This window comes from Chenopodium album, chromosome 16, assembly GCF_948465745.1.
Source record: "Chenopodium album chromosome 16, dcCheAlbu1.1, whole genome shotgun sequence".
NCBI lineage: Eukaryota > Viridiplantae > Streptophyta > Magnoliopsida > Caryophyllales > Amaranthaceae > Chenopodium > Chenopodium album.
In genome coordinates, this window is record NC_137849.1 from 43,052,233 (window position 1) to 43,079,895 (window position 27,663).

At 34.4% G+C, this 27,663-nt stretch overlaps 2 protein-coding genes across 4 annotated transcripts; one reads left to right on the top strand and one right to left on the bottom strand.

The window, feature by feature from the left end:
• Nucleotides 1-2,086: 2,086 nt before the first annotated feature.
• Nucleotides 2,087-9,879, bottom strand: LOC145585428 (uncharacterized). Of its 2 annotated transcripts, none has more exons than XM_081642128.1 (6): nt 9,747-9,879; nt 9,504-9,610; nt 8,932-9,067; nt 4,643-4,780; nt 4,438-4,559; nt 2,087-2,555 (listed from the first exon to the last, which is right to left on the bottom strand). In XM_081642128.1, exons 2-6 carry the CDS (start codon nt 9,545-9,547, stop codon nt 2,396-2,398), a joined length of 600 nt encoding a protein of 199 aa, XP_081498254.1. In that variant the 5' UTR covers nt 9,548-9,610; nt 9,747-9,879; the 3' UTR covers nt 2,087-2,395. The 2 variants fall into 2 exon arrangements, with proteins under 2 accessions (XP_081498254.1, XP_081498253.1); XM_081642127.1 differs by having other exon boundaries at nt 2,087-2,564.
• A 6,186-nt stretch (nt 9,880-16,065) lies between these two features.
• On the top strand, nt 16,066-27,004 carry LOC145586587 (ubiquitin carboxyl-terminal hydrolase 24-like). 2 transcript variants are annotated; one of them, XM_081643463.1, is made up of 8 exons: nt 16,066-16,273; nt 16,399-16,608; nt 17,699-18,358; nt 18,439-18,626; nt 19,392-19,639; nt 23,154-23,299; nt 24,717-24,893; nt 25,698-27,003. In XM_081643463.1, exons 2-8 carry the CDS (start codon nt 16,594-16,596, stop codon nt 25,884-25,886), a joined length of 1,623 nt encoding a protein of 540 aa, XP_081499589.1. In that variant the 5' UTR covers nt 16,066-16,273; nt 16,399-16,593; the 3' UTR covers nt 25,887-27,003. The 2 variants fall into 2 exon arrangements, with proteins under 2 accessions (XP_081499589.1, XP_081499590.1); XM_081643464.1 differs by lacking the exon at nt 16,399-16,608 and having other exon boundaries at nt 25,698-27,004.
• Nucleotides 27,005-27,663: the final 659 nt, after the last annotated feature.

Here is a 27,663-nt window from a genome sequence, read left to right on the forward strand (position 1 = left end):
CATCTAAACAAAATTTGTAGAGTGATTATGTGCTTGACAAACTCAATGTATATAGCTCTAGCATTAGACAAACACAATTTATTAAATTAATTAATTAATTAAAAAATGCGTAAGTAGGAGAGTTTATTTGGATCACTTACAACTTACAATTTCACAAGACTTTTAATTTTATAATCAGATGAAAATAATAGTGTCTCCTCGAACTTACAAGGTTTTAACAGGTCCGAACTTGATCTAGGTGTAGTCTTTGTTTGTCACATGTTATGGGATATGGTGAATCCTTTGCTGGAAGACTAAGTTACTTCCTATTCTTGATCACATGTACAACTGTACAAGTAGCTTATTTAAACATGCTCAAATTGTTGGCAAAAGAAGATATGAATTGTCACTCCATTCATGATTTAGTGTTCTGGTCTCATATTCTTCTATATATTTTCATAATAATCAAAATTTTTAAAATAATTTGATTTACTATGTGTCTTTTAAATTAATTGATTGTTTTGAATAAATTTCATATAGAAATAAATAATTGGTACGTTTATACGTAATACGAAGTATAAATTTTTTGAAACTCATGTGTGAGGCTCCCATGTTAGAGAAAGGCGAAATGGTTTCACTTTTGACACTTTATTAGGTAGATAAGTTACTCCTACTATTGTCAATTGGTTTTAATACGGAAGTTTTTAAGCCTTGTTTGTGGACCAGACTCTCCTTCTTCTTATTCAGGTTGCCCAGGTCCATTTTATATTATTCAAAATTTAACAAAATTTAAGTTTCTCGTTTCCCACATTTTACGTCTTAATGAACACAACATGGAAAAAACATGCAACTTGCAACTTTTTTTTTTTTTTTTGACGGGAACTTGCAACTTTTCCATAATGTGACCCTTATAAATCATTTTAGTCAAAATAGAATTATCAATAAAAATCAGCAAGGCATCTTTTATTAGTCCTACATGATATAATGAATACAACAAATAAGTGATGTCTTGTAGTCCCTAGAACATGAAGTTAGTTCATAATATAAGGCTATGAGTATACGCAACATAAGATTTTCACAAGTCATACTGCCAATAAATTGTTACCTCAGCTCAATGGCCTAACCACATTGTCCTTTGTTCTAATAAGTCATACTACCTATAATTACAAGTCACCTTTGAATGTGTGATGAATCTCTATCTTTTAAGTAATACTATTAGTCGTCACCATAAATTATTAAGGACTATGAAATAGTAAATTATCCACGTTGGTTAGGTAGCTCACAATTACAAATCACTTTCTCTCTTCTCCTTTATCTGTTCCACGTACATTCCACCATCTTGAGTTACTATCATGAACAACTTCCCTTTTTCTCTACAATGGTGAACCACCTCACTAGAGGGAGGTGCATCATTGCTAAATCTAACCATGAGTCACCTTCTACAATTGTGAAGTAGCTCAATGGAGGAGAGAGAGTTATTGGGAGGGTGTGAGTTGTCCATTGTGGAATTTTCCTAAAATGGGCTTTGCTAGCAAATCCCAATAATGCTTCTTTAATTCTTTTATGTATCCTTCGTCCTCAAAAAAAAAAAAAAAAAAAAAAAAAAAAAAAAAAAAAAAAAAAAATCATTATCCTTGTACAAAGCTAAACACCTATATAAAGTAGTCTAGAGTCTAAACACCAATATAAACCATTTCAAATTTCTCTAATCTTTGACTTTTAACAAAACACTTTAAATATACTTCGTATACCTCCTTAAAGTAAATAGTATGAAGACTATAACATGAGCTAAAGATGATTCAAAAGGAATTACATACAACTACATCAATCACAGTCATGACCCATCTACTTGACCCACTAAAATATAGCCTAGGTTGAGTGCAAAAACTAAGAAGAAAACAAGGTACTCTATTTTAATTATTGATTACAAGATTTTTTTTTTAAAATAAATAAATAAGATACTCTTGAGTTATACCTTTTCCCCCCAAAAAAAAATTAGTTATTAGTTGTTGGTTATCTGCCTTGTTTATAAATAGCTTTGGTAAAATCAAATGTTAGCATATCATTATAATAGTATATCAAAGCACACAATTAGCTTTAGTGAGAATGGAAACTTAAGAAGAATCGTGAATTAATTAAAAAAGGATAACCTCAGCATGCATTACATATTATGCACCAAGAATGCATGTGACATAGATGACAAACAATGTAGACGAGATTTTGTCTCTTAAAACTGAGGTTTATCATGTGAACCCGTCCCATATATTTACTGCTACCAAACAATTAAACCTCATCGCTCAACTAGACTCAATGCCTTGAATTTTCAGTAAAAGCTGATCTCAGTTGTTACTTTGGGTTATACACAATACAGAGCCTCAAAATATAGTAAGAGCTACTTGTGTGTGTGTGACCGCCACTAGTGCCCAGTAGAGTTTTCTGATTTCTTCTGGTAGAAAAAGGACCCTAAAATAAATGCAATTCCTGTGATTGCGATTGTGATTAGCAGATGTCTTTTGGGGAATGCTGGTGCTGGTGTATCTCTTCTGCGAGGCCATGGTTCTCTCTCAGCAGCAGGCCTGGAATCCCTAGCAGGTTACAAGATAAAAGACATCAGTAAGACACTAAGAGTACGGGTCAAAATTATACTACTGAAAAAGCAGAAACCCCCAGATGGTCGTTTATAGGAGCCAAACAGTAAGAAACATTATTAAAAGTGGAATGGAATCCTGAAGAAATTCTATAGTTCCAGGTTTGAATATATCTACAAGGTAAGAGACATTGAGACAAATTCAAGTTGGTGACTCTACTTGGACCCCTAGACTGTAGAAAGAAATAACTGCTGACTACAAGCAACTTTCAAGAAATGCCCATGGGATCGTTGGGTTTGGAAACATTTTAAACGTTCTTAAGCATGGCAATATCAAAAGGTTGGTTATGTTGGGAAAGCTCAGAACTACTTCCTTTCTACTCCCTTATGGAGTCAGCTTGGAATCTTTGGATCCGTCTGTGTCAGATATGTGGAAGGAAACCTGGCCTGCAAATCTTCCTCAACTTTTCAATCATTGTAACTTTTCAAAAGGTAATTTTGTTTCTGACGCGAGTTTGTAGTTAAAAATTACTTGCAGAAGCACTAATTTACAGGAAATTTGGAAATGGATTTCGAGGAAAACAAAACTACATACTTCAAAAAGAAAGTTTTTCTTAGGGCTCTCAGCTTGTCTATATGAAGTGTAAAGGTGTTGCAACGGAGCCTATTTCCTCACCCCAAGTGATGGTGCAATTGTGCGAATGATGCAAAGAACTCTGAAGACTATTATCTATGCTATTTTTCTGAGGAAATTTTCTGATGCTAATAAACAATGGCCTGACTCTTTGTGACCCTTTGTTTATGTCGGATTGTTTCTTTGAGTTATAATGCGTTTTGTGTATACAGATCCCTCCTTGTTTTGGAGTTATGACTGTAATGATAACATTGGTTGGGCTGTTCAGAAGGTTTACTTTAAATGTGACAATCTTGGGGCCTTTTTAAGGATCCCATATCAAGTGCCTCCTTTGAAAAATAAAGGGGAGTGAGCTCATAACCCACAACCCCCAAAAAGAATGATACTGAGATGTAAAAACCTCAAGCATCAAGTAAAAAGCTACCTAAAAAAGCAATCACGCATTGCGAGTGCATGTCGGATTGGAAAAATGAACCGAACCAGACCAGAACGTAAAGAAGGTCATTAAAAGGCCCTCAACACACAAAATGGAGGCATAGACTTCAAAACAGGGGAATTTGAGTAAAAAGCCACTCCATTGAGGGCATAATCAGCATGACAGCAGATATGAGAATTACTGAAAAAGTTTAATAAAGCTCCAAAGTCCAAACAGTCAACAAAAAACATAAAGCTACAATCAATTCTAATATGTCCTCCCTTCTTTTCACTCAAACCTTGCATCTATTCACCCGCATATGTCAATATTAAATTCCAAGACTTACTTCCTCCTTCCAATTTGCTCAACTTCCATCCTTTTGAAGTTAGATGTTTAGCTACAGACAACAATTACCACAGCAAAAACATGACTCCAAATAGACAAGGTGTATTAAGGATGTCAAGCATACACAAACTTGTCTCTTTTTCGTACTTGTAACATTCTAACCTAGTCTTCCAATCAGTCATTTTCTGCCATCCTAACCAATTCAACACCTCCACAACTATGTATGCAGTTTTACATGCCATATGCATGCAAGTGTAATTATGTCAAGCATAGCCCAAACCAAAAAGCAGACATAATTTTCCAGATAAAGTTCTAGCTAAAATTTTATGGGACAGGGGGTGTGCCGGAGTGGAATGAAGAGCTGAAATGTACAGTTCGTAAACAAAAGATTGAGCTCTTAATCATTGGTCTATGGTCCCATAGAGGTACCCACATAAGATGCTTGCTAAGTGCTTATAAGAAAAGTTAGCTCTTTACCTAGAAGTACCCACAGGAGCTTCAGCAACAACATTGCAGGTTGTTTCATGGACATATCGATCACGTAATCTGATATACCTGGCACAGCGATAGCAATGTTCTGTCCGATTGCCACATACATCCTGAAAATTGAGAAGCGAACACATAATGTTTTGCACCAAATGAATTATTATAATCATAATATTGATTGTAAAAATTAGCATGCCTGATGTTCAGATAGATCAATGGCGGGCAAAGGAAATTCGCAATATTCACATGTTACTATCCTTTGTGGACAATCTTCACCCTTGTGCACATCCAAAATTTCTCGGTCCATTGTTTCACTGCATAGTGAACAAGCTACCTGTTCCATGGAAAGTAGTCCACTATAAATGAAAAGTAGACATAATAGATCGCACTAGGTGTCTAGGTAAATACAAAAAAAGTAATTGTAAATAAATGAAGAGAGAAAAAAACCAAACAGAATTCTTAATTCACAAACTCATAACATTTCATTATGCTACCAGACATAAACACAACATCTTCAAAGTAGGTGGCATTCACAGTCGAAAGAGAAAAACCTGGGAAAGAGGGAGGGTTTGAAGCAGCTGTGTGCCTGTGTCAGTTAATCTTAACAAAAAAAATCTGATGCAAAGGTGAGCAAGTTTGAGTTAAATGTTTTTTTTTTTGAAAACAAAAAGGATCTCTAAACTTAAAAAAAAAAAAAAAAAAGGATCCCTTAACACCCTGATTTCTCCACATGCTACTGAATACTAGCTTTCACTTATTACCAACAAAATCTAGCCAACCTCCTACAAGCAACCATCATATCTTATACTTCCTCCGTTCCCCTAATATTCCAACAATTACCATTTTAAGAAGTTTCACAAATATTCCAACAATCTCTCTCTCTCCCTCCCTCCCTCCCTCCCCCCCCCCCCTCTCTCTCTCTCTCTCTCTCTCTCTCTCTCTAATTCACACAGGTCTCTAATCTATGTCTCTCTATCTCTCTCCTCATCTTATTACCCCCATGTTTTGTAATTATGATAGACTACCAACAAACAACTTCCAAGGATTCAGGCCAGTACATAAGAAAAAACAACATGCACAAATTTTTTAACAACTCCTCTTAGCTTTGGGTCTACAATATGCAGAATCATGTGTCCCTTCGATGATTTTCTTCACTCTGCAGCAAGTGGTTCTGGACATTTTCAATCCTACTTGGTTAAATTTCCAAATGCCTACTTCATGAGAAAGGTTAATCATTTTTCTTTCACCAACCAACCTCTCAAAGACAAAATTTCACTTTGATTACATTCTTTTACGTAACCACCTTTTCATCAAAGAGCCTCAAAAGCCACGTTATGTTAACCACTTCATTATAAAGGGCTGAATTTTGTGCCTGTCCTCCTACTTTATTCTACTTAACCAATAGAAGGACCCAATCATTTTCTTGTTCCCATTAGAAACCTTATTTAATTTCACTACACTAGCAAAGATAATATTGATAAAAATCATAGAGATGATGTAAAAAGACATGTTGGACAATATTTGCAAGATTAATCAGGCTTTCTTGCCAAAAGATTCAACTCCCAATCTGATTAGTCTTTTAGAACCTCTTATTAATCAAACACCAGACATATCTGCACAATGAAGGGCCAAGAGGAAGGGGAAATAGGTGACTGAAGAATATACAGCACAAAAACATAGTAATCAGTTAAAAGATGCATATTTAGAAGCTTGCTGTCTGTTAAGTTACAGACTTACTGGTATCACCAAGACACCAAGGCCCATGGGAAAAATAAGGGCAACTTCATCCATAAAAATTGCATCAAGGAATCAAAGATAGAACACACTAGATAAGAATAACAACTCTTCAAGGGTCATCTAATAATCCAATCTTTTAGAGATATTTTTGTCATGAGATCCTACTATATTACAGATCACTGATTACCACTTTACATGAGCTGTAAGTATTTGAAACATAAGCTGACTAAAAAAATAATCTATCAAGCTGACCAAGGTTAGAGAAGGCATGAGTCAAGTACCTTCTATATTATATACTTCCTCTGTTCTTTCAATATTGCTAAGTCTCAATTTTATGGAAGTTCATATATTGTAAAGTTGACTTATTTACACATGATTCATTTCTACCTCTCTCCTCATCAAAGTTTCCTTAGTTCTCTCTAAATGTCCTATCATCACATGGTCTCCGAAAATACCCTACAATCTACATCCCTTACATGCTGCAATAATAGAAGAACGGAGGAAGTGTACTTTTAAGGGTGGGACTTGTGAAAATTTGATGGCAGAACCCAACTTTAAACAAATCAAATTATGCTTTATGAACAATCATCTCAAGGTGGGCCATGAATACGAATGCTTCCAAGTTAATAACTTATCACAGCTCTCACTAAATTTCTTATCACCACATTTGGATACAAGAAAAACTATAAATGAAGGAAATGCTTTTTACACAGTAACTGGACCTAAAGGCAATAATAGATGGCCAATATTTCAAAATGAGAAAGTAAGATGAAAATGATACTAAATTATTGACAAGTAATCCAATCCTAAGAGGCCGTGAATGATTCTTGTTAATTCACCAAGGGTGAACCTGGACGTGTGAATATTGCAATTTATCTACATTCGAGCATTCAGCTGTTATAAAATTCTTAAAGTTGGTCATCAAGACACTGAATGATCACAAATTAACTCTTATGATCGACGAGTATAAAAAGTTATTAATTCAACCAAGACATGGAACTCCTCAAGCACCCAAAAAGACCCTCCATTGTAGCATAGTTGCACTCGCACCCATAAGACATAATTGACCAGATACAACAAAGAAGAAGATACTTAAAACTGCATACCCACCTCCAACGACCTAGTAGCTTTCACGTTTAAGGGCCTATTCTCATTGACTGAAGTGAAGTGACTGAAGTGAACTTAGCTGAGCTGAGCTGAAGTGAACTTATTAATTAGTGATTTTTAATTACGGATTAGTGATCTTTGATTATTTATTATTATACATATGTGTATATACAAATATACATATTGAAATATTTAAGAAAAATATACTATATAATTAAAATATTTATGGAAAATATATCAAAAACATGAAACCCCAAAACATTTTAAAAACATATACTATTTAATTAAAAAATAAAATATTATTATGACAAAAGAACACAAAACACTTTGTAAAAAATTATCACAATTAAAAAAAAAAGAAAAAGCTGGAACGAAATGAAATTAAACAGAGCCAACCCCCCGAACTATATACCACTCTCTTTATTATTCTAATTAATACAATGTTATTATTAATTATTATTATTAATTTATTATTATTATTATTATTATTATTATTATTATTATTATTATTATTATTATTGTCGTTGTTGTAATAAGAGTTTAAAAGAATGAAATTTGGCTTTATATCATTAGCAATATCATTAGACATAAACTGAACTCAACTGAACTGATTAGAGCTGAACTGAACTGAAAATAAACGTATGAGAACAGGCCCTAATACCTCATCTACGAAACACCAATAGATTTGCCTATTAACCATGGTGTAACAACTTCAATCCACCTTTTTATTCAAAACCTTATGACTATTATATAGGCAACTAAATCAAGCTATTATGCTTCACCTTTGAGAGTTACCCACGGATATGAAAATCAAAAAAAAAAACAAAATGCTTTTTTAAAGATAATCACCCTCAAAATTTTCCTTAAAATTCCCTATGAAGTGCTCCATTAATAATTGCTATTAGCTCCAAGAGATTACTATAGAAAAATAATAAACCTCCTTCCATCTCAAACAGCATGTGTTTGTCTAGAATCTTCTGCTTAAGCTTTCTAATATATAAACCATAACTGCACTCCAATGAGCTAGTTGTTCTATTTGTTAACAATGTGCTGTCCTAACTCCTAAGACAGATTTGGAATTTAGATATTCTCCTCAATCCTCACTCAAAGTCTCAGACCAAGCAGACTAAAAGCACAATACAGATAGAAGCGCTTTCTTCAATTTGATAAACTCCAATCTGCAAACATATCAATAAGAACTATTCCTTCGACTTTTTCATCAGAAAGATAGGGCTAAGTAGTTAACACTAATGACTCAATTTCATGACCACGAGTGCATAAAATTTTAAACCTCAATGTCTTAAGCAAGTTTCCTAACATTTCATAAAAGGAAAAGTCATGAAGAAATGATATACAGGCCCCAACTGGCACCTTAAAAATTTGAAATGAAACATCAGTGAATTGGTTCGTCCGGGAGTTCAAATAAGCATCGTGTAATGTGGAACACTTGTTTAAAGAAGCTTTTTATCCAGTAGGATGCATGCAAAACAACTCAAAACTATGGAACTAATAATGTCCATAGCCATAACCAATACTAAAGTAGAGCATTCAATATTCAATAAGTAGACGATCACAACAGAATTAGAAATTTTCAAAAATCACAACTCTTCAACACAAAAACTTTGACAATAAGTCACTTACAGGAGCATGGGTATTAAAATAATGTTCCTCAGCATGCTTCTTTGGGACCATATCACCACAAACTTTACATTTCTCAAGATTCCGAGCGCAATGAACTGTATGCAAATCGATATTCCCAGAAGGGATAGGTCTATCACTGAAAAAACATAACATCGAATCTCAGAGTCAATTAAACACCCATCTCCGCATTACAAAGCAGAATTCAAAAATCAATCCATACAAACAAGCATATTTCTTCAACAACATATTTTAACTCAAAAACTCCTAACATATTACATTTCATCATTTTAACACAAGATCATGCCTTCCCCACTAGAAATCATGCATAACAACAAGATTTAAAAAATTCCCAACTTTCAAAACGCAATAATCTAACAACCCAGCTAAACATAAACGATATAACACCCAATTAAAAAATTAAAAATTCCCAAAAATAACAAGTAAATTTTTTCCCCAGTGATCAAACTCAACACCCAATTAAAAAATCAAAAAAATCCCAAAAATAACAAGTAAATTTAATTCACTCAAGATTACCCTAAAACCATCTAAAGAAAAAGGAAATAGAAAATTACCAGTGGGTGCAAATGGTAGTAATTTCTTCAGAAACCGTAGCCATATTTTCTCAATCAAAGATCAAAAGAAATGAAATCAAAATTCCTTGATCAATGCAATTATATACCTGCCGACAATAAAATCAAAGGAAAGAAAGATAAAAATCAAGAACATAAAATCAAATCCCAGAAATAAAAGTGATCGAATGTTAACATTTAGGCATGAAAATGGACAATCTAATTAGGTTTGTTGATCAAACATACCTACGAATGAAGTGAAAAAGTTAAGGAGAGACAAATTTGTGTTGAGTTGTTGTAAAGGGCAAGTCCACCTTAAATTTCCGCCTAACCTTGGTTGTTGTTGCAAATATTTCCTACTTCTTTCCTTCATTCATTTTGTTGCTATTATTTCACGCGCTTAGTGCAATTGTGAGATGGTCACTCTCGCTTATTATAGTTTTGGGCTATTAAGTTAAGCCATTACCATAAGGATGTAACCTCACATGATCACATCTTAGAATTAGGGCCACTATAGCCTATCTATAGAGGGGTATAGCCTATCTAGAATTGTTAATTTGAGTATTCAGATCGAGATCGGTGAGGTCGGATCGTATCGGGTTTTATGTTAAGTTAGAATGTTAGAGTCGTGTAAAATTAACACGTCCATGTGAGGTGAAATCTAAATCGAATATTTTTCAAGTCGGGGTAGGTTTTGACACCTCTAAGTCCTATCTTGATTAGTCTTGATGATGCAAATCTTTTGAGGGTCTTATATCAAAGACTATTTTACTTAAAAAAAAAATTTGCTAATTTAGAAAATTTCAATAAAGCAATTAAATATTGTGTACATGATATACCTAGGTGTATAATAAACAACGAACAGGCATTGCCAAGTTGCCTTAAATCTTCCTTGATATTATTCCTCTTGGCTTGAAATATTAATCATTTACCAAACGGATTTCATTACATCTTAACCCTTTTGGGTTATTTCACAATTGAGGGGTTTTTTTTTCAATAGGTATGTGTACATTCAACCCTACATAATTAGCATTATGTGAAGGAAATGGGGATTACAACCCTCAACATTATTGCATTACACTACAAAAATGAAAAGGGTGTACTGAAAGTTAACTATAAACTAATTAATCTAACAAACTTGCTAATTACAATTTTTACATCTTCTCTTAAATGCTTCTTCATTCTTGGGTTACAATTGACAACACTAATGCATATATTCAGATCACACAAATTAAACATTCGTATTCGATCTTTTCTACTACTTAGCTCATCTCATCGTTGTTTCTTTAGTCATCAACATAACAAAAGGATTCGAAAGTTTGGTTTGAGGATGGAAATCAAGCTCTTTTTGTGATAAGAGTGTTGGAGACCTTTTGTAAATAATGTAAAGATTTTATCAAATGTATTATTATAAAGGGCTTCATTACAAGCTATGTCATAACAAATGCAAGAAAGATAACAGAAACTAACAAACAAAATACGTATAATAAGTGATTCACTAACGATTAATTAGTTATGTTCATGGAAAGGCAAAAAAAAATTATTGATCTTGATGAAAGTACAAATTACAGAATGTCGGCTAGGTTGTACATAGTACAGAATGGCGGTTAGGTTAAATATTAAAAGAGTTTATATAGTTCTGCACAAAAGTAGAAGGTTTTAGTCCACAAAACATATATCCATTCCTAATAGATGTTCAAAGGGGATAACTATATATCCTAACAAGTTACTTGAAAACAATTTAGAAGCGCTATCCTCATATCCAAAGCAAGCCGCCACATGTTAATTCAAAGCAATTTAGAAGCGCTGCCCTCATATCTTTACTCCTCTCTCCTTCTTGTAGAGGTCGCTAAAAAACTAGACTCCCTACATAGAAACTTTTTTTTGGAGACAACAAAAAGATAAGAATGGGAGCCCTCTAATAACATAGAATATGTAGACCCAAAGCCCTTGGGGGATAGGCTTAAGACGAACTCTACCTCTTAATAAAGCCTTCCTAGCATGTAATACCTCGTATTTTTATACGTATTTTAATTGAAATAAGTATCTTGAGAAGTATTTAATTAAATTGAAATGTCTTATTTAAAGTATTTTAGTTATTTATTTTAATAAGTTTGGAAATATTTTATAAAAGGAAAGTTTATTTAATTAATTATTTTAATTAAGTTGGGGTTTAATTTAGGAAAGTTTTATTTTAGTAAAGTTTTATTAGGGATGGGATTAGGAAAATTAAAAAGGAAAGTTTAGGGAGAAGGGTCTTAGAGAAGGGGTATAAATATCCCACATATGAGGCAAATCAAACTTTGCCCAGTGTGGAGAAAACCCAAGGTAAACTTCTCTCTCCTTTCTCCTTATTTTCTTTCTTTTTTCTTTCTCCTTTTTCCCCTTCCCCTTTTCTTTTTTTTTCGGCTGCCCTTCACCACCACCGGCCGACCACCAGCAGCGCTGGCCGCCAGCCGCCGGCAGTAGCTAGGTGGCTGCCGGCTGCCATGTTTTCCGAAAAAAAAAATTAAAATTAAATCTTTGTTTTAAAAACCAATCCTAGATCTAAATATTAATTATGGGTTTTGTGATTTGATTTTTGATGTTTGACTATGAGTATCATGTTAATTAATTTTCAGATTATGTTTTTAATTAAAAAGCCCCAATTTTTGAAACCCTAGGTTCTTGATTTATAAATTATTGAAGGATTATGATATATAATGGTGTAAACCTTTGATTAAAGTATTTTAAGACTAAATTACAGCAAGTTTTAATTAAAATATAGTGCTGGAATTTTTGGTAAAACATTAAAAATCAAGTTTCTTTAAGGAATTTTAATTACCCATTAATTGGGATTAAAGTATGATGTTTTAAATATAATTTCAGCTTATTTCAAATAGATTATGAGGGGTTTTATAACAGTATATATTGCTGGAAATTTGTGTAGAGCGGGTTTTAATGCTCTTCTATGATTTTAAATTGTAGGAGACTTTGAAGTGAGTAATTTCTATTAATTGTGGCGATATTAAGATCGTATTCAAGGCACGTTCGCGTACTTAGCATAATTATATTGATGTAGTAGCATGTTAAATGTATTTGATTGATTATAAGTAGTATCATGCTAGGTTTGGAATGAAATTTTTGATTTGGATGTTATTGGTGAATGGATTATGAGGCATGATTTATTTGTGATGGATTATTGATTGGAAAATAATAGTTTGGAGTATTATTTATGAACCTCATATTTATTTGTGGCATGTTAGAGAGCATGTTTAATTAAACTAAATGTTTAATTTGGTTTGAGATATTAAAAAGGGATTTTATTATGGTTCATATAATTTTTATTGATGCTTTAAGCATGAGGAAGGAGCTATATAAGTGTCTATGTACACGAGGAATAAATTGTATGTTGGTGCCTTAGTGCACTTAAGGTGCTTTCAACACCGAGGGATAGGATTTGTGGCACATTATGCGTTTAAGGTGTCATTGGCACTGAGGTAGAATTAAAAAAGATTCAACATTTAATATTATGTGGTCACTACTTATTCAAGAATTAAATTGGTGTATTTGATTGATTGAATAATTATTGTTGATTGAATGATTATGGTTTGAGAGTCATCACCCACTTTAATAATCTGTAAATAACGTAAAGTGAAAGAGATTACACACCAAAACTCTTGGAACGTATATACCTTGAGTATGAACATATGGGAGGGGGGGAGTTTTGTGACTTTATATTTGATCATAACTTCTACTGGAGTACAGGACGATGTACATTCCTTTTATTATTATTATTATGCGCAGGATTCCGCCACCTATGTGTGGTTTTTAATGCTGGCACGGTTAGCTCCCGTGTCAATAACCTCAATTTATTTGGGGGAGGTTAGTGGGAAACCCGTTCGATGCGTAATCAACGCTAAATAAATTATTTAGTGTCTAGTGAGAACTTTTATTGAATGTTGTATGCTTGAAAAACAGGTGCAACAAGGTAAGTAGTGTGTTGATAGGGAATTGTATGCTAGTGTACTAATTACGCTTATGTACTCAGCTTTGCTGATTGTGTATTTTGTGTGTTATTGGCCTTGTCTTTATCATGGCCCTATGATGACCCATTTTCAATGGAGAGTAGTGGAAATAGGTACAGATAAGCTTTTCAAGTGATGAAGCATTTTCATGAATGGGCATGAGTGAAGGGCGAATCATGCTAGTTTCTATAAGTATATGATGTGTTTATTGCTTTAATTAATTGTGATATTATTACAATGCATGACTAACGCAAAGGTTTTGAGTTCGGTTTGGTTTTTAATAAGGGCCTATAAAGGTTCCAAGTTGTAAGTTGATTTTATTTTACTTTGTTTACCTTTGGTTTGACTTTACTTTCGTTGATGGACTTTTTAAGTTGACTTATTTTGAATGGTTTTGAAATTAGTCTTCTGCTGTGTTTCTTTGATAGTTGCCTTAGCCGTTTTCACGGTGGCGGTAATGTCTTAGATATTCCTATTTAAAGTTTTAAACAGGGCAAAACAGGTATTTTAAAAGAAAGGAATTTCTAGGGTGTTACATAGCAAACCTAGGGTGGAAAATTCTCTCCGACTTTTCTAATCTTTGGGTCAAGATAATTAAGGACAAGTATCTTCATGATTCTTCATTTTTCGAATACCACCACCAAAAAGATTCTCATATACAGAAAGCTATCCTTGCACAAAGAAAAATTTTACGAAAAGGTATTCAATGGAAAATAGGCAATGGAAAGGACATTTATTTTTGGATAGATAATTGGGCTACTATGGGAGCTTACTGGAAAGTTTACACTTACAAGGACATTAAGTGGATATTGACTTAAGAGTTGCAGATGTTATACTTCCAAATAGGCGATGGGACAAATCCAAACTTGTTACCGTGTTGCCAAATTATATATATTGTTGCTCTTATTATGGACATTCCCTTGCCTTATACAGAAATGACAGACACACCAGTATGGGGCCTCACCCCTTCGGGATATTTCTCAGTCAAGTCAGCCACATGGATAGTGCACAATCTTAATCAAGATATGCCTAAATGGCCTCATCGTTGGATATGGAACTAGATATCCCCCTTAAGATCCAAATTTTCTTATGGCAAATGCTACATGGCAGTCTTGGGCTAGGGACGTTCTTCAAAACATGAGAATCATTTCTTTTGGTGAATGCACCTTTGTAATTATATTCCTTCTCGGAGACAGTTGATCATTTATTTCTCGAATGTGAAAGATCAAAAGAAATTAAGCAACACCCTCTAACTATAAATTGGTTAGGAAGTACACTTCCACTAGGGAATTTATTGCCCATTTTAAACAACCTTAGAAATAATAACTTTATGCTCATTACATTTATTTATTTTTATTATGGAATAATAGGAAAGAACGTAATTCCATAATTTTAAGAAATGACACTTTAAATATCTCTCAAACTTTCCACTGAATGCATTTTGCACTCGAGGAGTGGAAGTGTCGCACTTTCATACATTCCTTTTTAGCTCGGGATCTCCTATACAAAGATCCCAAACCCATTCTCACTACCTACCCACCAACCCAATACAAAGATCCCGAAGGCCCCTCCTTCAAACTCTTTAAATCTTAATTTTGACGGGTCACTTTAAAACAATTTAGCAGCAGCATGTGTTACCATAAGAGATTGAAGGCGATAACCTCCTTGTAGTTAATGCTCTAAAAAGGACAGCCACATCATCATCGACATCTAGGCTCTCCTCCAGAAGTTTCACCATTGGGAAATCCATCACATTTACAGAGAAGCAAATAGAGCAGCAGATTGGATCGTAAACGTAGGACATCTTGTTAGTGATAATATGGATGTTACTCTTTGTACTAACGCGTCGTTGTATCCCATTATCTCCTCAAATGCGCTAGGCATTCCCCTTGTGAGGAGGGGTGCCTAACACTTTTCCTCTTTTTCTTACCTTAAAAAAATGTGTTAAAAGAGGGAAAACGATGGCTAATTTGGGTTATTAAGGGAGACACAGGAAGGGACAAGGGAGGGGATAAGAGGAGAAGTAGATTGTGTAGCCAAAATGTGATCGTTGAGTGCACCAAAACTTTAACAAACGTGGATATTCAATGATGTTTTAATTATTTTTATGGATGAAGAATGCTACATAAACTTGTGATATTTTGAAAATATATAATTTTAAATTAAATATGCATGGATTTTAAACATAACTTTTGTTACACAAAGTGAAATTTATTAAATCCTTATACCTAATATATACAAGATAAGTATGAGTCACATAACAAATACGAAGTACCGTTAAAAAAAATAAAAAAAATACGAAGTACAATTACAACAAAATTACAATTAATCAAGATTTCCCTACTATATCAATTACCATATATTAAGTCTAAAACACATATTCGTACAATTTTTTAATTTTTATTTTATTCTCCGACCTCAAGCCTAAAAGTTACAGAACTATAGTATAATCTCATCGTGAATTCCTACTCCATATACGGAGTAGTATTTTATCCGACGCACCGGCTTAACAACCGGTAACCAAAAAAAAAGTCACACTTTCACCCCCGATGTCCTCCCTTACCCCACCCCTCAAAAAAAACCTAAGCCTCTAAACTCTCCCTTCTCTCGCAATCACATCAACATTGGCTCCTCATTTTTCCAGCCTTCTTCAACCTTTACACTTCCATCTTTCACCTCTTTCTCTCACTCTCTCTCCTCCCCACTTTCTCTCTCCTCCGTCCGCAGTTGAACTGCGGTTGAGCCGTCGCAAATACCGAAACTTTGGTAAGCTTTACCCTTCTTCACTAAACAATACCCTTGAATTTGAGTTCTAAAGTTTGCTTCTTTTTTTCTGGGTTTTGTTCGAAATTTCTGATTTATTGATTTTACCCATTAAATTTTATTTTCAGTCGATGATCAACGTATACTTTTTGGAAGATCAGTTGAATCAGAGTTGCCTATTTCTGCCATTAAAAGCCCTTTTCTTTCCTCTCTCTTAAATTCCCTGCTTTTTTTCATGTCTTCTCTTATAACCCTTTATTATAGTATTCTAATTACCCATTCTCATACTCATAGTACATTCAGTCCAGTTTTTTCTGTGCATCATGAACAATTCTGAGGTATTTCTATATTTTTGTCTTTTTTAATGTCACTTTTAATTATAATTTTATTGTTTGCTGTGCATTTGATGTAGAATTTGTGGAATTCATCGCTCATTGCTTTATTAACTCATTGAAGTCGGAAAGTTTTTGTTTTTTTTTTTTTTTAATATTTGAATTGGAATTGGGTGAAAATTGTGATACTCAGGTGGGATTGTAAATGAATTTGTTAGGGTTTTGTTGGTTTAATTTTGTATATGTTAGAATGGTGTTTGGTTAATAATTTTGAGTCGGTTAGTCATCTTTAGTCCTTTTCTGGTGGGAGTTCTGTTTGGCACATATCGTTAGGTGTGTTTGGAATGATGTGGGTTTAGCCTTGTATAGTGAAAGTCTGAAAGGTGTTCTTCAAGCATTGAAAAGGATAATGTGAGTGTGGAAGATGGTTTCGTGGGGCGAATGTGTTGGAAAAAAACCAATGGATTCTTGAAAGTACAGCTTCTGGTCACATGTGAGTGACACTTGTCATTTTTTTTTCCCTTATAGTTTATGGGCTTGAGCTTTGTTTTATCCTCAACTCCCCGTTGGTGATACTTGAGACCAATGGATTCTTGAGACCAGTGTGCATGACTGATACCCCCCATTGGTACCTTTTTAACCTACTCCCTCTGTCCCAAAATGATGTTCCTGTTTTGAATTTTCATGGTCAAACTGTAAATACTTTGATAAATTTCTCATGAGATATTGTTAGATTCGAGTTAATGTGTAGTTTTATAATACCAAATTTAAATGATTTTTTAACAAATAAATTTAAGATATTAATGTCAAAGACACATCTTGATATTGTGCAAAATAAAAATGAGAACATCATAGGAGTATTTCTGTATTATTTACTCTCTTAAATTGAGGGGGCAATGGTGTATAGTGTTTTCGGTATCTTAAGTAAAAATAATTTATGCTTATCTGACTATAAATGTTGCCTTGCTCTCTTGTTGTGTTTTCAATTTCATAAGAATAGCTGTGTTCCCTTTTGAGTCCAAAGTTAGCTCTGGGCTAGCAGAGTTGGGTTATATTTATAATCATTCTGCTTATGTGGTTATTATTTGCTCTGCAGATGATACTGTTTGGATCTTTTACTGAAGAAGAGTTAAGGTCGATAAACAATAAACCATCTGAGAATTCTAAAGTACCTTTACGCAAAGAAGAACTCCAGTTTGGTTCATTGTCTTTGGTGACAGGAGCATTCTCGAGCAGTGAAAATGGTGAAACTGGAACTAAGCTACCTTCTGTGAAATCATCTGATTCTGTCAAGAAAGTTGATGGTCCTGTGCATTTAAATGACGTTGTTCCAGTATCTAGAACCGTCTTAAAAGAAAATGGAAGCATCCATAGTTCTGAACATTCTCACCAACTAGCTAATGGCCTAAAACAAATCAAAGGTGGAAGTCATGATCTAACTTCTGCAGGCCTCACAAATAATGATGCAACTGTTTCTTCACAACAATTCTTAAGTTCATCTCAAGGTTGTCAGGATATTAGGTTGAAGGAGAGATATTCTAATGGTGTTCATGATGCATCACTTAAGTCTATTCCTTTGAAAGATGACCTGAAAAAAGCTGCTAATGGTAGCATTGCTACCACTTGTGATTTGCTTCCCAGGGGCTTAATCAATGCTGGGAATTTATGTTTCCTTAATGCGACTTTGCAAGCACTTTTATCCTGCTCCCCTTTTCTGAAGCTCTTGCAGGAACTTCGAACTCGTGATATCCCGAAGGTATTATTTTAATTGCTTGTATGTAAACTGTAAAGTTAGATATTATTTTTGAAAATCTTACCCTGTGTGTGTTATTTTAGGTTGATTATCCAACATTGATTGCATTCGTGGATTTTGTATCGGAGTTTGACATACCTCATGGCTCAAGTTCTAAGACAAGAGATCCAAATATTGTTGATACTGGCAGGCCTTTTAGCCCTGCGATGTTTGAAGATGTGGTGAAAAAATTTACTCCAGACGTGCCAAGTGGTTTCTCTGGCAGGACGAGGTGTGTTTTCTTCTTTTTCAACCTCTCTTGAATACTTTATGTCTTGCTTCAAATTTGATAACTCAGATATATATGAAGTCATGGACACAATTATGGCTGTCCAGATTATGATATGGATGCAGTATACTTTCCTGTTTCCCTGTGCTATTTTGCGACATTCTTAATTTACCTTCCATTTATTTATGATAAGTAAACATGGCTGCACCCTTTGCAGTTGAAGTGTATTTCTAACTTTTTGTGACTTCCTTTTCTCAATCCATCTCATTAATCGTTATTGTCTCAAAATTCCTGAACTGAATATTATTACCCTTTCACTATCTGCTTTCAATTTGTTTACTCATATTTAACCACCCTTTGGCCCACCCTCTACTAGCTTTCTTAATATGCATGAGTGTGGCTCAAAACTAGTTTTTTTTTTTCTTGCTTTTGCCTCTAGAAAATGTAAATTCATTCTTTCCTTAAATTTTTTTTATTGCTAATTGCCGTAGCTGCATGTTGCTTTTCTTGAGCCTAGAAGGCAACTTCTGTGTTGAAAAAAGAGATACAACAGAAAGAGGTTTTATTTCTTTGGTTTTCCTGTTATCTTGTTGATTAGATTCAAGGATTGTAGGCTCTGATAGTGAAGCTATCAGAGATCATTTTTCCTCTTTTGGGCTTGGCAACGAGTCTTTGTTTACCTTTTGTTTCTTGTTGAGAATAGTTTGTAGCCATGATTGTGATTTCAATTAGTTGGAAGCACCGTATTAATGAGCTCTTTTCATACAGGCAAGAAGATGCTCAAGAGTTTTTGAGCTTTGTCATGGACCAAATGCATGATGAACTACTTAAGTTAGGTGGGCAAAATTCTGGCATAGCTGCACGGAAGTATTCGCTGGTATCATCATCAGAAGATGATGAATGGGAAACTGTTGGTCCTAAAAATAAGTCTGCAGTGACAAGAACTCAAAGCTTTGTTCCATCAGAACTAAGTGCAATTTTTGGCGGACAATTGAAGAGTGTTGTGAAGGCAAAGGGTATGATATGACTTGGTCACATTCATGCATTAAGATCTTAGCTTTTCTTCTTTAGTGTTTTGCATGGGGTTGTTGGCGTATATTTAATTATTTTTTGCTGCTCCCCCCTATTTATTTATTTTTTATGTTTCCTTTTTTTTTATTTTTTATTTTTTATTTTAATTTTAATAACCGAATATATTTCCCTTTTTTTTTATTTTATCTTTTATGTCTTTGCTTATAGATCATTCAAGGAGAGGGTAGCTGCCACTGTAGGATCCTATTTTATATGTTAATTTGAAAGCTAGTTTAAGAAGAACGGAAAGTCAAGGGAAGCCAAGAATAAGATGTTGAAGTGTAAAAGAAGGTAATGCCAATGTTTTAATTGTAGTAGCAAATCAGGTTTCAGGAGAGTCAATTGGGAAAGCGTTAGTGGAATGAGGATCTAAACCTAGTAATTAAGGAGAAATTGAAATCCTATATGGCATTAGGATATTGTAGAAATGATGAGAAACTTGTCAATTACAAAGAAACTAATGTTAAAGCAAAATAAGTTGTTTGAGAGACAAAGACAAGGGTCTACATCAAGAGTTTTATAATAAAATGGGCTAAAGGGAAGGAGAAAACATATCTATATGATATCTTTGAAAAGACAAATGTTTAATGAAGGATCTTTGTATGGTTAAGTTTATGACGGGTATAAATCTTAGTATTCTAATCCAAAGGAGATCAATTATAGATTTCAATCTGTTTAAAGGAAGTCAAGTGGAGGTTAAACATCTGTATTGCGGATCACGAAATTAGTCGATTGGGTTGATGTGTGGAGAATACAGAATTTGAGGTAGAGAAGGCTTTGAATAGAATGAATTTATAGGAAGCATATGGCCAAATGTTGAGAAAGACTGAACGAGCACCTTGATCCCAATTTACAAGAAGAACAAAGATGCATTGCTCAGCTAATGATGCAATATTATAGGGCGTGGAGTCAAGGTTAAAGGATTTGAACATGAATTTCATTTATTATTAGAACACTTATGCCTGGGTGGACAAGATGTTGTGCATGATTTTATTTCTTGCTTATGATCACGTTGTGGAATCACTTTATTGGGAAATGCGGATTGTTTTCTGTTGCTCTTAAAACAGTTGTGATATTACAATGCGGTCACGATGCGTTGTTGAGATTTAATACCATTGTGTCAAGAGATGTGCTTTGATGGCAATGACAAAAATGGTATCCTATGTAATATTGGCTTAATTGGGTATATTTATGAAGATATGAGGAAAAATGTGAGTATTTGTGGGAGAGTATCAAATGATTTTCCTATGACAATTGGGCTAAACTTTGACCTTTTATATTCACAATCAATGTATAAAAAGGTGCGCCGAAGGTGCTAGGCGATTAGGTTCTTGTTCTGTATTGACTATGTTAATTCATCTAGCATTCAAAGAGGTGAACATGAGGTGCATTAGGCACATGTAAGCAAATCTCTCTAGCTGTCTTATTTTGTGTGCCTGCTCCTTGAGCTTTTTCCATACATTGTTCACAGTAATGTTAGATGAACTAACATAGTCTATATAGGACAAGACACTATGTTTGGGATGATATTGGAGTGGTGGACAAGACATGATTTGAGGTTATGCTAGATTAGTGTGATGGAGATAGAAGCTAATATCTGGAGGGTTTAGACTAAGTAGGAGGCAAACCTATTACATGTAGTGTTGATTGTAGTACTAAAAGGGAGTCCAATGACGATGTAATAACATTAGATGGCAATGAGTTGCTGCGTGTAAAAGTATCTTGGGTCAAGCAATTGTAATAGATTAACCTTAGGAAGGGCAATTTGGAAAGTTTATATGGTTTTAGGTTAGTAGTCCTTACTCCTTAGTATAAAGAGGGGATAGTATATGCATTAGGATTTTTGTGAATTGTGAGGAAAAATGTTGAGAGTAGTAACCTGAAGTTACTAGGAGAGTGATAACCTAAAGTTATCAAGAGAGTGATAGCCTTAAGCTATTAGTCTATCCTTTTGTATCCAAATTCTGTCATTATTAATCTAAATTATCAAGCTTTTATCTCTTAATTAGTCTTTAAATCTGAAAATACTAAGTTAGTCCATAACAGCAATCTTTAAAAGGAGTGGAGATATTGAAGATGTGGCTAACGGAATTAAGTCAGAGTGGCTTAAATGGAGAGCATTTGTATTGCGTTGAGTTAAAGGGTAAATTCCACAAGACAGATTAGCACTGATGTATTATGTCAAATTGCTGGGCATTTAGGAAGAAAATATGTTTTGAAGCTGTATGTACAGAGATGAGATTTGTTTGTGGGGACACCTTAAAGAATAGAATTAGTGACGAACATATTTGAAATAAATTTGGAATCACATACTTCCTCCGTTCCTTTCTTATTGCACCATAGGAGTTTAGCACAAGATTTTTGGTAGTGGAAAAAAGGATGAGAAAGAAAGGTAAAAATACAAGATTGTCCATGTGATGGTATACATAAACTAAAAAATCAAGTGTGAAAAAGAAAGGGTATATTTGGTATTTGTAGTATGAACACAAATATTTCTTTTCCTAAAATAGAAATGGTGCAATATTTGTGCTATTTCCTTAAAAGGTAAGTGGTGCAATATTTAAAAAACGGAGGAAGTATATAAGTTGGAACTTGGGAAAAAAGAAAAGAAAAACAAAAGTCACTTCGAACTTAAGGATTGGAAATTTGTAATTTTATGTCATACCTATTCTTGGAAAGTCGAAGTGGTCTTCTACTTGGAAGTATTTGTTCATGATGCTGGGGTTGGACAATTGTGGACTTTTTTCCTCTGTGTTGATTGCTTAAAGGAGTAGAAGCTTGAGCCTTAATGGACAGGGTTATTTTGGTTAAACAGTTACTTCAAAGATTGATTGAAGACGAATTTTAGTAGCCATCCTTTTTTTCACTCCGTATTTTTTTTTTTTTTTTTTAATACTTTGGGTCCTTCATTAGTTCCTTGCGTTTGGGGTCTGCTGGGTTAATCTGAAATCAGGTTATTTGGAGAGGTAAAATGAACAAAGACTAGATTACCATTGATCACCATTTTGTAGTTGCTGGATCCCTTTGCAATTTTTAGTGCATTGGGAATTTCCTCAGCTTGACACTGATTTGATTTTTCCTTGTCCATACAAATTTGGCCACCAATGCTCTTTTGATGGAATAGTTTTCTTTTTAATTGTTTTTTTTTTTTTTTCCCAACAGTTTTTGTATTGCTGTAGCCAATTGATTCTGAGTGTGCTGCAATTGCTGCTGTAAAGATTTTGTAGCTGTATAATTTATGTAGACCCTGAATCTGCAAAGGTTTCTCTTGCAATTGTTTATGTTAAGGTTCTGAATTTTGTATCCTGTCTTTGCATTGATGGGTCAACTCTGAGATGCATGGAAGCGTTCAGCAGCTTTAGTCATGGACCTTTTTTATATTAAAAAAAAAAAAAAAAAAAAAAAAAAAAAAAAAAAAAAAAAAAACTGATTATGGGTTTCTATGTCTCTGCTAAGCAGGAAACAAAGCCTCTGCTACAATTCAGCCATATCTCTTGCTTCATCTTGATATTTTTCCTGAGGCTGTCCACACGATAGAGGATGCACTTCGCCAGTTTTGTGCACAAGAAGCACTCGAAGGTTACCGAGCTTCAAACACTGGGAAGGTACATAAACGGTTAATGATCTTAATTTGGGTTGTCCAGATGATGTTTTCGATGCTCATTCTGTTCCGTTAATTTTTGTATGGATCTTCATCCCTTGCGTTTTCATTTTACTGAAATGTGGTATTCTGTTTCTCTCTTATATCCTAACATGTTTGAAGGCCATTGATGCAATGCCACTCAAATCAAATATCTTGACAATTTGTGCGATTCACATGCTATAGCCTATAAGCCACCCTCCAGTGTTTCAGTAATGATAATTCTATTATTAATGTCGTGTGATTGTCTGTATCTTTAGCAAGTCTTGCATAAAGAAGTGTAGAGTATGATCGACTATATTGTAGGAACTTTTTTTTACTTAGCCCCCTTTTATTATTATAATAAATGATTATAGTTTATACTATATGCCCAATCCAATTTCATGTCTGCAGAAAATTCTTATTTTTGCCAGTCAATGGGAGATTTGGGCAATTTTGCAATTTAATATTGGGGTTCTTATGCCCTCGAATTGTTTGTTGATGTGTGACTACCATCGTAATTCCCTTGGGGCCTAGGAGACTCTTGGAGATCAAAGATTATGTTTTGTTGTGAAATTGGGAATGATCATATCTTTTTCCTTACATCATCATTTTGCTTTTCCTATCATTTTTTTGCTTTGTTATTCCTTTATAAAATATTGAGCCCTCTCTAATAAATTTACCCGTGCCATCAAATGTGTCTGGATGAAGTTTGAGTAACAATAGTGTAAAAGGTGTGATAGCTATATCCCTCTAATGCTCTGTATTGACACAACCTAATGGACCCGGCAGTATGAAAATGGACATGACAGTTTCTGGTGAGTCTAGCATGAACCCCTTAGATCTAAGGTTCCTGGAGTAAAACTTAGATTTGAAATTCGCAGATGTAATTCACTGAATTAAGATCTAAAACTTTGAGGCATTATTCATGACAGGATGAAGGCCATGAAGCAGCTGGTGCTTTATTTTGAGCACTAGTAGCTCCAGTCAGCTTTTCTGCTGATTGCTCTGAATGTTTTTGGCTGGCTGCCCCTTTCTTTTCTTCTCCCGTAAATTATTATGGGCTCAGGAATGCCCTGTTTTTTTTCTCCTTCTTTTGTTCTGATAGTCTCTCGTCACCAAATGAACTTTGAGTGGGATGAAGTCGTATGGTACTTGTGACTTTTTAAAATGCTATGGCTCCTTTTTGCATTTCTCTGTGCAGCCCTTTTATTTTATTTATGATGAGTTACTGATACTAATTCCCTAATTATACTGAGCTTGAGCATGCTGTTTGCAAAGATATGGCTTGTCGAGGAACTTAACTTGGTAGAAATATGATTGCATGTTTAAGATTGTTTTTCTACTTTCATCTATATTGCAAAATACTGGTTAAATGCTTACGTGTACAATGTATTGTTTAGGCTGGATTGGTGACAGCTAGCAAATCTGTCAAAATACAAACCTTGTCTAAGATTATGATACTGCACCTGATGCGCTTCAGCTATGGGAGTCAAGGGAGTACGAAATTGCACAAGCCCGTTCATTTTCCCCTTGAGTTTGTGTTAAGCTCACAACTCCTTGTGTCACCTACAACTGAGGTAAGCTCAATTTATCATTTAATTTGAACTCCCTAATCACTCACCTATCTAGCCTACATGATCCCCTCCCCTATTAACTCTCTTTATGTGGCTGAAAAATGATTACCTTTGGTGAGATCTACCATTGTGAACACTAGCTAACGCATTGTTTTGAATTTTCAATGGTTAATAGTCTAAAGTCTCTAAACACATGATTGATTGTAACAATGTTATCAGTACTTGGACTTAATTACCAATATATTGTTGCCAGTATTTTTAATGAAGCTCTGTAGTTCTTACCCCTTGACTAAACTAACATAGACTAATTCATAAACGTTGACTGTATATACAAGGGTTGCTGGCACAGTTGTGTGTGAAACTCTTTGCTTAAGAATTCAATATTTAACCTACAATTCAAGTTCTAATAAGTAGATTTTATGAGAATTCCATTGTTAAACATCCTTTTTTCAATCATAAGTACTGGATGAAAGCGTGCAATTTTTGTTGAATGTCTACAAGTATATACGTCATAACTTATAGATATCCAACAATATATGTATTCCTATAAGTCGATAGAATTATAGAAATGCTAAGATTTCCTCGTGTTAAAATAATGCTAGCCGTGGAATACAAATTTTCCTTGTGCATCTTTTCTCGAGATTTTAGAGCTTGCAGAAAAATAATTTGTGTTCTTTCTTTAGTTAGCACACTTTCTTATCTCTTCAAAATGGAGTTTTTGAATCATTATTTGGTGATAAAGAATTATCATTATTGGAGAAAGGCAGCTTGAATCTGATTTTATGTTTGTGGCATTTTATTGTACAGGGTAGGAAATATAAACTTGTGGCTACAATTACTCACCATGGGAGGGACCCTTCAAAGGGGCATTATACAGCTGATGCTTGTTATCCTGATGGGCAATGGATACGATTTGACGATGCATCTGTCACTCCAGTACCAACTAGCAAGGTTTTACATGACCAGGCCTATGTACTTTTCTACAAGCAAGTATAGATCACAAATCCGTAGAAATTCACCCTTGCTTAAGTCTGAGATTACTTGATCTCGGCCTGGACCATCTTGTGTGGAATGTGAAGCTGTTTGCTGTTGAGGTTAGATTAGTTACTTTCTTCCGTGCATCTGTTTTGTCCTCACCTCCATGCAACACAGAGGGGGTACTAATTTACATGAAATAATTTTTTATCTCAATATCGATAGTGATAGGTTTGTCGGAAAAGGGGGTTATGATGAAATTAAGAGAGAGAGGAGGGGAGCGGGGAAGGGGATGGTTGGTTTGCAACAACTGATCTAGCATGCTAATAGAGTAATAGGGTTTCATATTTCTGTATCTTATGACGAATGTTACTTGTAAGTTCTCTGGCAATTTATGATGAGAAGTTCTGAAAGGCTAAAAGATTGTTTATACAGTCCTTGCCACTCTTTTTGATTTTTCTGAAAAAAAAAGGCTTGAAATAGGTTTGCTTCCTCTTTTTTTTTTTTGGTTATGAAAAACGAATTTTTATCTTTGCAAGTGTTAGTCAACTTTAGGCCTTATAGTTTTTGTTGAGCAAATACACGTTTATCTCTGTGATAAACTTGTTCATATATCACAGTTATAAACTTGTCATTTCTCATGTTAGAACAAGGGTATTTTTGCCATTTTAAGAAAAAAAATCTTCAAAGCTGCTTCAATGGAGACTAAGTAGAAACGAAGCTCATGACCAAAATCCATGGTAAAATCAATAGAGGAAGGATATCACACAAGCAAATGACAAACACCTATTCTTTAGGGTTAACCATTCCCCTAATTTCATTCCCCCCTCCCCCCCTCCTCTCGGAATTTCATTGGATTTGGCGGCAAAGCTGCCGAAATGGTGGGTGGTTTAGTCCGTTAAGAGATTAAGGTGGGTGGGGATCGAGGAAGGAGGAAGAAGATGAAGCATGAGAGATGGGTCACGAGAGGGAGGAGGAATATGTTTTTTTCCTTAAATTTCTTTTCAGAAGTCAAAATATTTATATTTTTGGCACCGAAAAAGTCAAGAGCATGACGCTCTACAAATGGCCAGGGATAGGTACGTAGTAGCTCAGTATTTGCAATTAGGCCAATACCTCATTGGTACAGTATTATTTTGAACTGTTATTGCTGTAATCCCTAACAATAATGAAAAACTCGTACGAGAAATTTGTGTTCTTTGATTTCATTGCTACTTGATACCTACTTCTGTTTACGCATATAAGCCAGTACAAGCCGTAAAATATATATATATATATATATAAGCGAGTACAACTGTACAAGTAACAGAAAGCATTAGATAAGCATTGAACATCAGTGTAAACCTCCATCCTATTCAAGTATGCTAGTTATTAACGCTTCCCAAAAGTCATAGTTTCTCAATCCACAAACATGATCTGTTATTTGTCAAAAGCTTGCTTAGCCAATGCTCGATTAACCTACGAAAACTGTTGAAAACGCGATGTCACCGGAGGTGGAAGTGAATAAGACGGAATGGGCTATAACATAATCCATTCACCTGTAAGGCTGTAACATAAACTCCTCACAGTTGCAATCATGAATTGGTAACATCAACTTGGCTTAAACTTGAAATTTTTTATATACACCAGAATGTATCATATGTCCAACTAATCCAAAATTAGTTTTTGCTCTTTATTTAATGATTAAATGAAAAACAATTATCAAAATGTGAACAAACTACTCATAGGTGCACCGTATACTTGGGTGTATATAACAATTTCTTGTTCATGTTCCCTGAAGGTAGGATGAACTTTACCT